The following is a 13481-nucleotide window of genomic DNA, read 5'->3' on the forward strand; positions in this document are numbered from 1 at the left end:
GGTTAAATCATCTCTAATTCTGGTGGAAACATGTAAAAGTAATCTGGGTTTGTTCAAATATTTCTGTTCCTATGTCTGTTCAATAAACGACAAAGACACAACATCGAATTCAGACAGACAAGAGAGATGTTGAAAGGTACATGTTTTTATTTTTGATGACGCTAGTCTAACATTTTCCTGACACGCTAAACACACTCAGGAGACGTCTCAGCTGAACACAGATGAAACTGATGTCATCTACCACACGGTCAATGAGCAGAAAGAATCTAATCTACTTGAGTACGATTACACGAATCTACAGCACCGACACAGAACCACAACTTGAACTGAATCAGAAACTTCCCCCACACATCCAGAAACAGAAACACCTGGATGTTGTCTGGATCATATTTTCATGTGTTTCTAATACTTCTGCTTCTTCAGGTGTGTAAATGAGGTGAACAAAATGTTAGAAAACAAAAGCCTAAACATGTACCACAGAACTGACCCTCCTCTGTTAACACTTAACACTTTAAAGGGTCAATTCACATAAATTCCTGAAACATTTACGTATCACTAACTTTTGTTCATCAGAGATTATTTTCTGCACTAATCCAAAATCCACAGGAAAAACTGGCCTACAAAAATACATCATTCTTGCATCAATCTATTTATATGAAAACTTATTTGTTGTTATTTGCTGTATTGCTAAATGTTCCTCAATGGTGTGAGCAATACAAACTCAATTCTTTTTAACTGAACTACAACATCCAGATGTTTCTGTATTTCAGGTCACTCGTTTTATGTTTAGATTTAAATAATAATGGTTTAATCAGAGAAGTTTTGTTTTCCTGACATTAACATTCATCTCATATCCACTTTCTGACCCGAGCTGACGGAGCTGCAGCTGGTGCTTGTTGATGTCAGGTGTGTGTATGAGGGGGAAAGTCTGCAGAAACCGCTCTACAAACACATATATTCACTCTAAATCTGACCACACTGTCATACTGTACCGAGCCACAGATTGGGAGGAGTCGTGATTTCACTTTCAAAGGTGAACACGTCACTTCTTTTGGTCCCTTGAATCATTCCTATCCAGGAGAGAGGTGGTTGGGTTTTTTTCCAGGCAGAGGCGGTAAAACAGGTTGGAGGAATTAAACAGAAAACAGCATGATCTAAGTTTTTCTCACATTACTTTAAATCAGTGCTTCCTAAACTTTTTTCTGTTCGATTTTTATCAGTCCCAAATAAAAATAACTGGGGAAACAACTGATAAGAAAAATATTCAAGTTGAATTTTAGACAATAAAGATCATGAATCAATGAAAGCATCGGCAAACTCTTGTTTAGGGCTGCAGCTACCCATTATTTTCATTAGCAATTAATTTGTCAATCATTTTCCCGATTAGTCAGCCCTGCGATGAACTGGCGACTTGTCCAGGGTGAACCCCGCCTCTCGCCCAATGTCAGCTGGGATAGGCTCCAGCAGCCCCGCGACCCTTACGGACTAAGCGGTTACAGAAAATGAATGAATGAATTTTCCCGATTAATCAATTAGTTGTTTGGTGTCAGAGAATGGTGAAAATAACTGTTGATCAGTGTCTCCAAAAGCCCAAGATGACATCCTACAGAAAGATATTTAGTTTATTATGATAGAAGAGAATATTAACATTAAACAAGCTGGAATCAGAGAATCGATTTTTTTCTTTTAAAAATTAATTTTAAAAACTCTGTTTTAAATTCAGTGTTAAATGAAGGTAAAAAAATGTTGATCAGTGCTTCCCAGACCAGAAGATGACATCTTTAAATGTCTCTTAGAACAAGAGGCCGGAGTGACTTATTGATATTTTCAGAATGTTGTTGTGTTTGTCTAGTTTGTTTATTAATGTTGTGCAGATTACATCTTTTTAACAAGCGTCTCTTCTGACTGTGAAAAGTGAAACGTCTAAATTAAGTTTGTGCTCATCTGAATGCAGATATGACTTGATTCTTCCTCTGCAGTGAGAGGCGTCTCCATTAACACCTCATCAGCGCTGTGTGCTTAATATAGAAATATAAAGGCCTAATTATTTTTAACTTATTCTTGCAAATTAAATGAACCAGAAAACTTTAGAACAAAAAGTTTAAACCATATCTTGTTTCTTCCTCAACCACCTCCTGATGTTACTGGTCCAGCAGTGGAAACCAGTATGGTCCTGTCACTCACCCACTGAGCCTTTGGCGGCGATGGCCACCGTCTCCAGGAGGACCTGGACGATGCCGGCTCTGACCCGCGGTGTGTTCTTGTTGTGAGTGTCCAGGTGGTTCAGAACCTGCTGGATGACGTGGTGGGAGTGCTGAGCCTGGACGAGGACAAGGAGACAAGGAGACAAAGAGGATGTGAGAGGAATCCGAGCTCATCGTGTCCGGAACAACATCAGAGCTGAAAAGTGACGGCCCACTTTTTCAGGAGATAAAAAAAAATCCAGACCCTCCACAGTCACAAATGTTGAATGGAGTTTTGCCTGCGTCTCCTCTTCTTTGATGGATTTCCTTTGTGAGTGTCTGAACACTGGTACAAAATGGCGACTTTAGAAACCAGGCCTTGACAGCAAAGCCTGATGTTTACTGTTAATGTTTTGGAAACTTTCCTGGATCTCAGCTGCACCTCGAAATGTAAATCACACGAGCAGCAGCATCATCAGGACAGATTTTTCATTTCCTGCTGACAGCAAAACGTACAACTGTGTCTCTGTGGGGACAAACTTGGGGTGCGTTTGTTTTTCGTCAATATCATCAAACAGACGCTCCGTCTCCTGGCAGACAGACCAAACCCCCGCCTGCAACCCGGACAGATGAGACTGACAAAACTCTTCCAACTCCTGTCAAACATTCACACAGTGCAAACACAACACACATGCACACACAAAAAAACCAACACACACACACACACATGCAGGGATCCCAGCACCATTGATTGTGTTTTATCTGTGGCAGCATCTCAGAGTCACCTGGGAACTCCTGGACGAGCAGCCAATTATACAAACAGACAGAGGAAAGAGGGAGAGACGGCAGGATGGAGGTCTGGGCTATTTGTACGAGTGAGACAGTAGATGGATGTTGGAAAATGTGATTGACAGCAGTAATAAGTGTCCCAGCAGTCTGACAGTAAACATTCAGTAGCTGCTGCTCTGCGTGTGTGTGTGTGTGTGTGTGTGTGTGTGTTTTAGTGTTGCTCAAAATCAGCAACACAATGTAAAATCTATCTGTGCTCTGCTGGAAGATTATCATCTGGCTAAAAAGGAGGGTTATCATTTGAGAGGGAGTTTAAAGCTACTGCAATGAGTTTTTAACTGGTTATCAAACTGTCTCAATTTAAAACAGGTGCCTCTATATGACCTGCATAAGTTAACAAGACCATCTGTGACAAGGTAGCTGTCCTCAACGCCTGTCTGAAATCAGAGGGAACGAGCCTGTGTTCACAGGCAAAGTTACAGTCCGTATGTTAGCCAGTAAAAAAGAAGCAGGAGGAGATCTTTCTTCAGATAATCTTATTTATGATATTATATTTTGTGATTATTACGATGGAAACACTACAGCGTTCCTCCACAGGGGCCTCAAAAATCAACAACATATGAAAGTTCCCTTGTAGTAGCTTTAATCTTAAATCTAAAACCAGTTAACATACTTTAAAAAAAAAAAAAACAATCCTCAGCCAATCTATTTCATCAGGTCTTCCTATTTACATAAGCAAATAAATCACTGAATGACATCCAATTCTGATTCCAAAGTATATGAGTAATTTTCATCTTTGATGATGGTGATTTTCCTCTTAAAGGGGAATTTTTTCCCTACGATCAGACTCACTGTTCACCCATTTCTGTGCACATTTTCAAACTGAACAAGGCCAAAAAATTCTTGAAATATTAAAAAAAAGTTTTATGGTTGGATGAAAAAGTTGGTGTATCGACTGAAGCAAAATGCAACAATGTGTGATGGAAACAGCTTTCTCAAATTATCGCACCCGACTGGGGAATCAGAGACACCTACAGCTCTTAATAATCGGATACCGGAGGTAGATGGAAACAAGCATTTGTTTGCATTTTCTTTTGCCAATTTTCTTGAAATTCCTTTGAAACATGCACTATATTTGGGTGGAGATCCAGCTATTGATATCTCATCTTAAAAAAAAAATGTAAAGCTTGACAAGTTTGGGGGAATAAAATATTTCCTGTGGCAGAACTCTCATGTTCCAGGACCTTTTATAAGAAGCTTGATATGAGGAGTAAGGGATGAGTTTGGGGTTGGAAAAACCCAGTTCTAATAAAAGAAGCATGAGTGACAGAAGTCTAGATTAGGGACCTCCAGAGAAAAAATTTAGAGCAAAAAAAAAAAAATACCCCAAGAACCACATCAGCAGCAGGAACAACCGAGCTGAGCAGGAAAAACAGAAGAGGAGTCTCAGAATCTCAGAGACGGAGTGATCAGCTGTGTTCTCCATGTGCCTGTGGAGGCTTCAGGGACACTGCTGACTTCAAGCCTGGAGCTGGATAACAGCCTGTCAAGATGATTGACAGGTGCCAGAGCAAAGATCCAAGAGAAAGAGGAGGGCGGGGCTAACAGTACACCTAGTGCTCCGATGCACAAAGCAAAATGGCATACGCTTAAAGTCATGCTGATTTATCGTTTTCCCTTCAAACTAAAGAAAAAGTTGAAACTGAAAAAGTGCACATATTTTAAATGTATTTATCCGGCTGTTGGTAACTTTTCCCAACATGAGGGTTACTGTACCTGGATGGAGTACATGATGATTCTGAAGCAGGAGACAGCAAACTCATTGGGGTCCCACAGGTGGTGGTTGTCCAGGTGACTGAAGACAGAAGACAAATAAAGGAGATCATTAAAATTCTCACTTAATCAAAGGCAGCATAAAAAACATGGACACAGATTCTTCTACAGAAACAGTATTGTTGTTTTTCAGGACTGATGGACCACGAACAATGTGCCGAACTTCACCAGATCTGCGTCCGGTCTGTTTTAATGGACAGAAAACTTCCAAAGCCTGAACAATTAGGGGATGAAGGTTGTCCAGTTGCCATTTTGTCATAGAAATTATAGCCAAGGACTTTGAATATGTCAGAGTCCGCTGTTTTTCCATTTTTGACCATGACATCAATCTTCATCCCACCACACGAGAAGAAAGAGTAACCATTAGGCAAACTGCCTTAACCCCTACGCTACCAAGGGCCTTATAAACTTATAGTTAAAAACGTTTTAGGCAATAGAAGCCTGTTTATGTAAACAAATGGTTTGGCACGATTTACTGACTGTTTAAAAATCTCTCAACAGACTTCAGAGCAGCTTCTTTCCTCAGGTTCTATCTTGTAAAATGAAAAATACTCTTTATCAAGTTTTTCCTGACACTCAAAGATATTCAGTTTACTGTCAGAGAGGAGTAAAGTTTTTTCCTTAAAAAGTAACTCGCATTTTGCATTTCTAAGCCTCTCTTTTCTGTATCACCTGACATATAGAACAATACTATTACATCTATAATAAGCCAATATTGGTCAATACATCAGCCCGTCACATTTATTGGTTCATCTCTAGTCAGTCTGTTTTTTTCACCAGTGTACAGTTTGTTAGCTTGATGAAGATGGAGGTTTTAGGTTTGATTACAGATTAATCTTCGTTCCATAACAACATAAAATTAGATGTTTAGCATAATAACCATCAATATCCTTTCAACCATAATCATGTAGTCCAACAGTTTAACTGAATAAAGAGCTGCCCGCAGACTCTGAGATTGAGATAGACAGATATATAATTAGCTAATGCAGAGGAGGATCAGATATGAAAAAAAAAAAGCTTAAAAATGCAAGAAAAGCAAGAGACAACCTGATACATCCCACCACTGATCTTGTAAACCCACGGATCTAAGCATGAACTTTGAGCTGAAGCCACAGAGGTGAGATATTTATAAGGTCAAAGGTTTTATAGAGCATCATGTGGGTGTTGAAGAAGACATGCAGACGAGTGTGAGCGGCAGATGAAGGACGACACATTCACTCATCTCTGTGTGAGCCAACCTGCAGCCTCAAGGTAAACTCATCTATTACATACAGTACATCTGCTATTTATGTCTGAACACACACACACAAACACACACACACACACACACACACACACACACACACACACACACACACACACACACACACACACACAGGCGTTGACTTATTCACCCACCTGCTTACAGCAAGAAAAGCTTCAACAACATCAATGACTTCAAAGTCTAACCAGGTTTAAAAGAGACGAGAATCAAGATTGATCCAACAGCAGCCTATAAATACATAATGTAAACCATCAGAAACATCTGTACTTTCAGAGGGTAAAGGATCTGAAACATGCTGGCAGCTCTGTGAGGCTGTACTTTGTCACAGCAGGGCTTCCAGCTAAATAATCAACTCGTAAAGTGCATCAAATATTTGGTGCGTTCAAATGGAGTCGTGTTTACCGTGTTTACGACATGAGACGATTCGAATAACCCCCTCAAATCATGACGTTTTCTGTTAGCACCAAGTTTGCAATGTTCTATTCACAACTTGTGTGCTGTGAGTTCCAATTAAATGCAGCAAAATATGACATGTTGGGGGAGATTTTCAAAATAAAGAACAAAAATGACCTGGTTGGTTTAGGAAATATAATGGTTTAGGTTCAAATAAGAAGTTATTTACATAAGTTAACGTACATAACGTTATTTGAAGAAGTTAATGTGCGTAACACAACTTTGGACCTTACATAAATTATGTACATTGTGCAAACGCTGGTCTCGAATGCACCCAACGTCTGAGGTTAGTTAATTAGCAAAAACCACTGAGGAGACGAGAATAAGCTGTTGAACAAGCTTTAACATCCTGTATCCTAATAACAGTCAGTGTTGGTTTCTTTTAACCGCCGTTTTACGTGCATAAACCTGAGCAAGCCTTAACAACCACAAAGGAGGGAGAAAAGAAAAATCTTTTTAGAAGCCACTGCTCAAAGGGACAACTGTAAAATGACAAACTTCCTGTTTTGTCTTTAAGTTTAGGAGACTTGTTGTGTATTCATGTGCTGAAAGTTGTGATTTCTGATGACATTTCTGAAAAAGAAACAAGGAAATCTTTATCTTCAGTTCCCTAAAAACAACGTTGTAATGACTCAGACTGTTTGAACACAGTCAACAGACTGCTGCTGCTGCTTTAAAGAACATCATAGTGTTTTTCATAGTGTTCAAAGTTAAAAAACTGGCCTCCTTTATCAGAAGTTTTGCAAACACCTCTCAGCAGTGGGATGTTGCAGCATGAGTCTGCATCAAAACAGGATGATTCACATACTGATATTTACAAAATTCAAAGAAGAAGACGACGACTGGTGATTTTTCTTTATCAGTAAAATTACTGGCCATTTTATTTTTTTAGTAAATGTGGCTAAATTTGTTGTAAATGGTTGAGATTCTGCTAAAACGTACACAGAATGTTTACTTCTACACATCATGACCAGTGGTTTTATTTCCTTCTTCCAGGACTTTCTATTCTTAAGACCTTTCAGAGTGAAATCAGGAGGTCATCAAGAATATTTCAAACATCCATCTCATCCTCCAGCTCTCTGACCTTCAGCAGCTTTTAGACGCCTTTCATTCACACAAGCACTTTCATCCATGTCTGCGATATTAAACCCGGGCCTCTGACCGGACACTGACCAGGCGTCAGTCTCATTCAAAATGTTTTTTTTCCTGTCACGCTCAGTTTCTGCCCCCTGGACATGCGGTCAACCGCTCCACCACGTCTCTCCTGGATTGTTTCTCTCTTAAAGGCGTCTCCATTTAACTGAGGGGTTGTTTAAACTGGGGCTGATTGTTCTGTTTGAAGTGAACAGGCTTCACATCAGTCAGCTTGTACTCATTTTGAGTCTCTTTGTGGTCATTGTGCAACTTTTTGTGGTCATTTTTGTGGCTATTTGTGGCTGTTTGGCACCTCTGTGGTTGTTTTGGATCCCTTTGTATTCGTTTTGAGTCTACATAGTTTTTTAGAGTCTCTTTTTGGTCATTTTGACTCACTTTGTAGGTAAAGGTATAGTAGGTAGGTAGGTATGTGGTCTTTTGGGTCTCTTTGTGGTTGCCGCTCTGTGACTCCGTTTTTGAGGCTCCTTGTGTTGTCATTTCGCAGCTCTTTGGCGGCATTGCATCTATTTTTTTTTTTTTTTTTGGTGATTTTAAGCAACTTTGTTGTTGTTTTGAAATTCTTAGTGTTCCCATTTATGAGGCACTTTGTGTGGTCCTTTTACGGTGGTGGTTTTTAGTCTCTTTGGTTGTTTTGTGTCCGTATTTGTGGTTGTTTGGTACTACTTTTTGGGGTTTCAATGTCTTAGTGGTCGTCTTGTGTCTGTTTTGTGTCTATTTGTCATTATCTTGAGTTTCTTTGTGGTCATTGTGCACATACTTGTGGCTGTTTTGAGTCTCTGCGGTAATTTGGTGTCTCTTTTTGGTTGTTTTGCATATATTCGTGGTGGTTTTTTGTCTCTTTCTTGGTTGTTTTGACTCCAATTTAAAGGGTATTTTTTGTAGACAAAGCTCTTGAAAAGCTGCTTGTGTTTTAATATTAAACATTTGAGAACACTGGCTCCTTTTGTTCAATATGACACAATACATTATAGAAAAACATGTCACTGCTATTGGTCTAGAAAGTATGGTTTCTCACAGAGGAAACTGCACTGCTGGTCACTATATTTAGTTACTAAGTTAGTTTGATAATTACTTGCTGGCCATATTTTACATTCTGTATCGAGTTTAAGTTAATGTAAGGTTTCATAAAGATCAGTATATATACTGGGGCATTTAAAGAACCACCTCCATTAACCTGGAGGAAACCTTGAGCAAGGCACTGAATAAAGAACCCAGACTTGTATTGTCACAACACTGGGCATCGTTTGAAATGATACCCAGTCCTCGCCAAGTGATAAACCATCTGAGGATGATTCAGTTTAAACATTCTGACAGCATTTGGAAGGGTAGCATTTGGAGCGAGAAAGGAGAGAAGAGAGGAAAGAAGAAGCTGATTGTATAAGAACAGTTCAACAATATGACGTCAGCCCCCCAAAAACCCTCCCCCTCCGTTAACCCCAATCCCTGCTATTTATAGTCTGAAGACACCCCCCCTTCCTCCTCCTCCTCCTCCTCGTCCCTGCAGGAGCTCTGCGGGAGGAGAACTGGTTTCACCCACAGACAGACAGAAGAGAGGCACAGCGACTGTTTAATCAAGAGGAAAATTAAAGACTGGACTGCAGCGACGACTGTACTCAGTCGTGTTCCTGTTCATACCTTCAACTGCACCTGCATAAAGCCTCAGTCGTCATTTATATGTTTATGCTATATTCACTCCACCGATGATTTACCTGTACTGGAAAAGATGCACCTGAAATTCAGCATAGCCAGTTAAAACAACAACCTGTGATAATGTAAGCTTTGTGGTGGTAAAGATGTCCACAATATTTTTCTAGTTTCTCTGGAATGTGTTTGTAACCTTCGGAATGAAAACTGAAATGTGCAAAATCATTGTGAGTAAAAGCACAATGAACGAGAAAAAAAAACAGGTGTCAAAGCATCCTAACATCTACATATGAATTACTTTTGCTGTTACAGTGAGGATGAGCCAAAAGTTATGTAAATCATGTTCCTTCTTAATGAATGTGACACAACCAATATCTCCAGTGGCTGAATTGCACTGTAGCTCATGCTTGTGAAAGTGTGGGTGAAAGTTGATAAAAGGTCAGGTTTAGTTTTTTAATTCACAAAACACTGCTGGAGTTTCACAGGAAAACTGTTGCAGAATCTCCCAAACAATGGAAGTGAATGGTGACCAGTTTTCAAACCCTATAACTTTCCCTATAACTGAAACATAACCAACATACAGGTTTGTTCTGTTAGTCATAAACTGCACAGGGGAAGTGTGACTGTATTTACTAGAGAACTGAGTACATGTCTATTACCCTGAAACCTACGTTACAAAATAAAATCACATGAATAAAACGTGATCTTTGAATCATGAGAACCTGGTGTCAGTTTTCAGGATCCCCTCCGTTCAGGTCACAAAGCCTCTATCTGACGTCTTCAACCACATACCAGCACTTTGTTAGCTGTCAGGTTTATACACGTCTCTGTCCTTCTCAGTCACTCTAATCAGTGTTTTTGTCTGTCACTGCACCAGCTGATGTGGCCCTGCCTGGCCTGTAGGGGGCGCATGAAGGGCAACATGTCAGTGGTTAGAGCTGGAGGTGACACTGGGAGGATGTTGCCTAAAAACACACACACACACAGACTGACAGTAACAGTGTGAGTGAGAGTTTAATACTGGTTATTGGAGGCTGAATGCAGCAGACGTCCCTGACACCTGAGATGAGTGCTGCCTGAGTGTCAACAGAGAGGACAGGAGGTGTTTCTGGGTAACACAAAGGATTGAGGGATTGTCTCACACTATGGAAACAGACCTGAACAAAAGTCAACACCCAGTCAATGAATTATTTTGGCTCAAGAATGTTAAACGATAACTAATGGCCATCACAAGATCCTGGAGACCAAAGTGATCTCTTCAAAATCTTATTTATATACATCTTTACATTTGACGAGCTGGAACCAGTGGATGTTGGTAAGAGGCTACAGAAACCTTTAGCCTCTTTTCATCAAACCAGCTCAGATAAACCCACTGCACACGACCTGCCAGCAGCAAACAGCTGGCAGAAACAGTTTGAGACTATCTGGGGAAGAACAAGAAACAACAGAGTAATCCGAGGCCAAACCAGAGCTCAAAGGAGCGCGAGTGTCGTCATGTCAATTTACTGGAGACACAGAACAGGCTACTGACTGGTTCTTCTCAATTGAACCACACTGATCACCAAAAAACTACACTTCCTGTAACGTGATGCCGGTGCAGAGCTGACAAAATCAGGACATAAAATACAGTTTAAAGCCAATTTACGTCCAAATTCATCAATAAGCTCATGTCACCACCCAACCTTCAGTTGTTGGCTTACAAGGTTTTACATATTCTAAAATAAGCAGCAGAAGTATGATGTGAAGACAGACCGGGCAGCTTGGTTGTTGGCATTATCTGTTAATACAAGACTTTTTTTCTGTAAGGAGAAAAGAAGAACACACAAATTAACCGAAAAAGCTTTGAGGCAAAAAAGAAACCAATGAACAAATTGGAGGGAAAGTGAGAGTAGAGAAAAATGATTAAATGCAGCTCAGTTCTTGAAGAGGCCCTACAGATGTCAAGCAGCCACAGTAATATTATGTAATTAATTGTTAATGGCAGCATTAAGAGGCTCGCTCCCTGATTGAATTTGCAGTTTGCAGCAGTTGGTTACTGTTGCTACAGCTCTACTTGTTTACAATTTGTCAGTCCGACTCAAGGCTACAGTAAAAACCCTGTCGATGAATCACATGAAGCTAAAGTAAAATACACACAGACTGCCTTTTATTGTTACCAGCAAGCTTTTGATTTCAACCGAGAAAACGAGGCGCGGATTTCAGCGTTTCCTTACAATCAGTGGCTGAAATCCCATCAATCAGAGTGTCCTCGGTTTCTGGGAAGGCCCTCCAGAGAATTAATTAGTGACAGCAATCACAGACAACAGGACTGCAAGTCTAAATTACCACCAATTAAAACAGAAACGCCATGAAATAATTCAATTTGAGGGAGAAACGACTGGTGCATCAGTCTAACAACAAGGCTGAACAAATTAAACCAGAGAGGAGCTCTACGTCACGCTGACATGCAGCGCTTTAGTCTCTATGTGGCGCTGCCAAGTCTTGTTACAGCTTCATTTAAATTCATGAAAAAGTCAGGCTTCATCCATGAGTAAGGTTCTCTACACATGGACTGTGCCGACCTGCATGTTGAAAATCTGCCTGTAAACCTGGCAGCTACAGTATTCTGCTTCTGCTAAGTTCTTGGTATGGTTTTAAGTTGTTGTACGGTTCTGGGAACTAAATCACAGAGAAAAAGCTTTTCATCCACTGCAGGAACCTTTCAGGTAACCTAACATCACAGGCAGCTGTCCTCTCGTTGACTGCATTTTAGACACTTTGTCTTGATGTTTTAAGGTCCATTTTTTTCCCTCGGTCCTGATTTCATTTCTGCAGACGTTTTCGCTGTTGTAGTGAAAAACTAAATCAAGAGGTTAGCAGCTATAGCAAGGTCAAACTTTGAGTGCATTCATGAAGGTGCACACGACTCTAAAAGTAGCTTTACCACTACAGCTGAATCATTCTTAAAAAATATCTAATTACAATTATTTTGACTGTTACTGCAACTGCAATATGATTGCAATTTTAGTGGTAATGCTCATTTTTACATCATTATTCTTATTTTGAGTGAAAAACATGTTAAAATGACTACGGTGTGATTTTTGTTTACAGGAATCTGTACCGAATAAAGACGGTTTTTAAATCTGTAGAATCTGATGTGTAGAACAGGACTCTGCCTCACCACATTTATTCATTCATTTAAAAGTTTTTTAACACACATTTTGCCTTTAACAAGTATTGCACTTCCCACGATTTGAAAAATGCAGAAAGCCACATTTCGATGTCAATAAAATTTTGAAAATGTGCAGCCCTCTTTACCACCACATTAAGTTTCACTTTTCACTGGAAAACACGGCTCACATCAGCACAGAGCTATTGTGTGAAGAATTTAAGGGCTTGTCAGGGCTGTCAACAAGTAGAGACACTGGGCTTTCACACCAAAAACACAAGTTTGAAATCATGCAGGGTAACGTCACTAATCAGTTGATTTTCCACAACTGTGTTAGTTACAACTCTTGCATATCTGCTTTGGTGTGTCACACTGTGGATAAGATTTTGGGGAGAATTACACGAGTCTTTTTTTGCTCTGTTGTTTAGACCGGTTATTTTTGCAGACTTTGTTTTTGATGGATGTTTGAGGGGAACACCATTTAATTAGTTCGCAAGTGTATTTGTTAGTGATTCTAGGTGGGTGCTGGTGCATGTAATTGTAAACCCTTTTTTGGCTGAAGAGGTTGATGTCGACAGGAGACCAAACAGTTTGTTGTTTTTTTGTCAAAGTGGTGGAGAACGTGGGTGTCACCAGTTCCGTGGTTGCCTTCTGGTTCTAGTCCAGTTCATGCATGAATATTTGTTCTTTGGGTTTGTAACCCTGCAAAAGCTGAAATTGTAAAATTGGTGTCCTTTATCAGGTCTTGATGGTATGTTCCCCCAAATACAACAACCTCCACACACGGGATTTTGGCTTTTACGAGAGGCTGTGACAATTAATTTAACTTTCTGATCTGATTGGCACTAGAGGAAAAAGTCCAAACCATGGCAGAAAATAGTGGAGTGGATGAGAATACTAAGTTAGAAAATGGTAATTGATCATTTCCATTAAGATGTAGTCTGTAGCATCCTAATTAACTTCACTTCATTCACACAAAACTAAAATCATTTGTGAGATTTGTGTTTTGTTT

General features: G+C 39.9%; 1 protein-coding gene across 1 annotated transcript in view; it reads right to left on the bottom strand.

The window, feature by feature from the left end:
- The window catches only part of efr3a (EFR3 homolog A (S. cerevisiae)), a 152308-nt gene that overhangs the window by 29237 nt on the left and 109590 nt on the right, over positions 1-13481 (bottom strand). The window contains exons 9-10 of the mRNA XM_084732830.1: positions 4749-4827; positions 2185-2320 (exon numbers count right to left, since the gene is read on the bottom strand). Of these exons, the coding sequence (XP_084588956.1) occupies positions 2185-2320; positions 4749-4827 (215 nt within the window). The remainder of the gene's footprint in view (positions 1-2184; positions 2321-4748; positions 4828-13481) is intronic.

Source organism: Lutjanus erythropterus, chromosome 12 (genome assembly GCF_056507025.1).
Source record: "Lutjanus erythropterus isolate fLutEry1 chromosome 12, fLutEry1.hap2, whole genome shotgun sequence".
NCBI lineage: Eukaryota > Metazoa > Chordata > Actinopteri > Lutjaniformes > Lutjanidae > Lutjanus > Lutjanus erythropterus.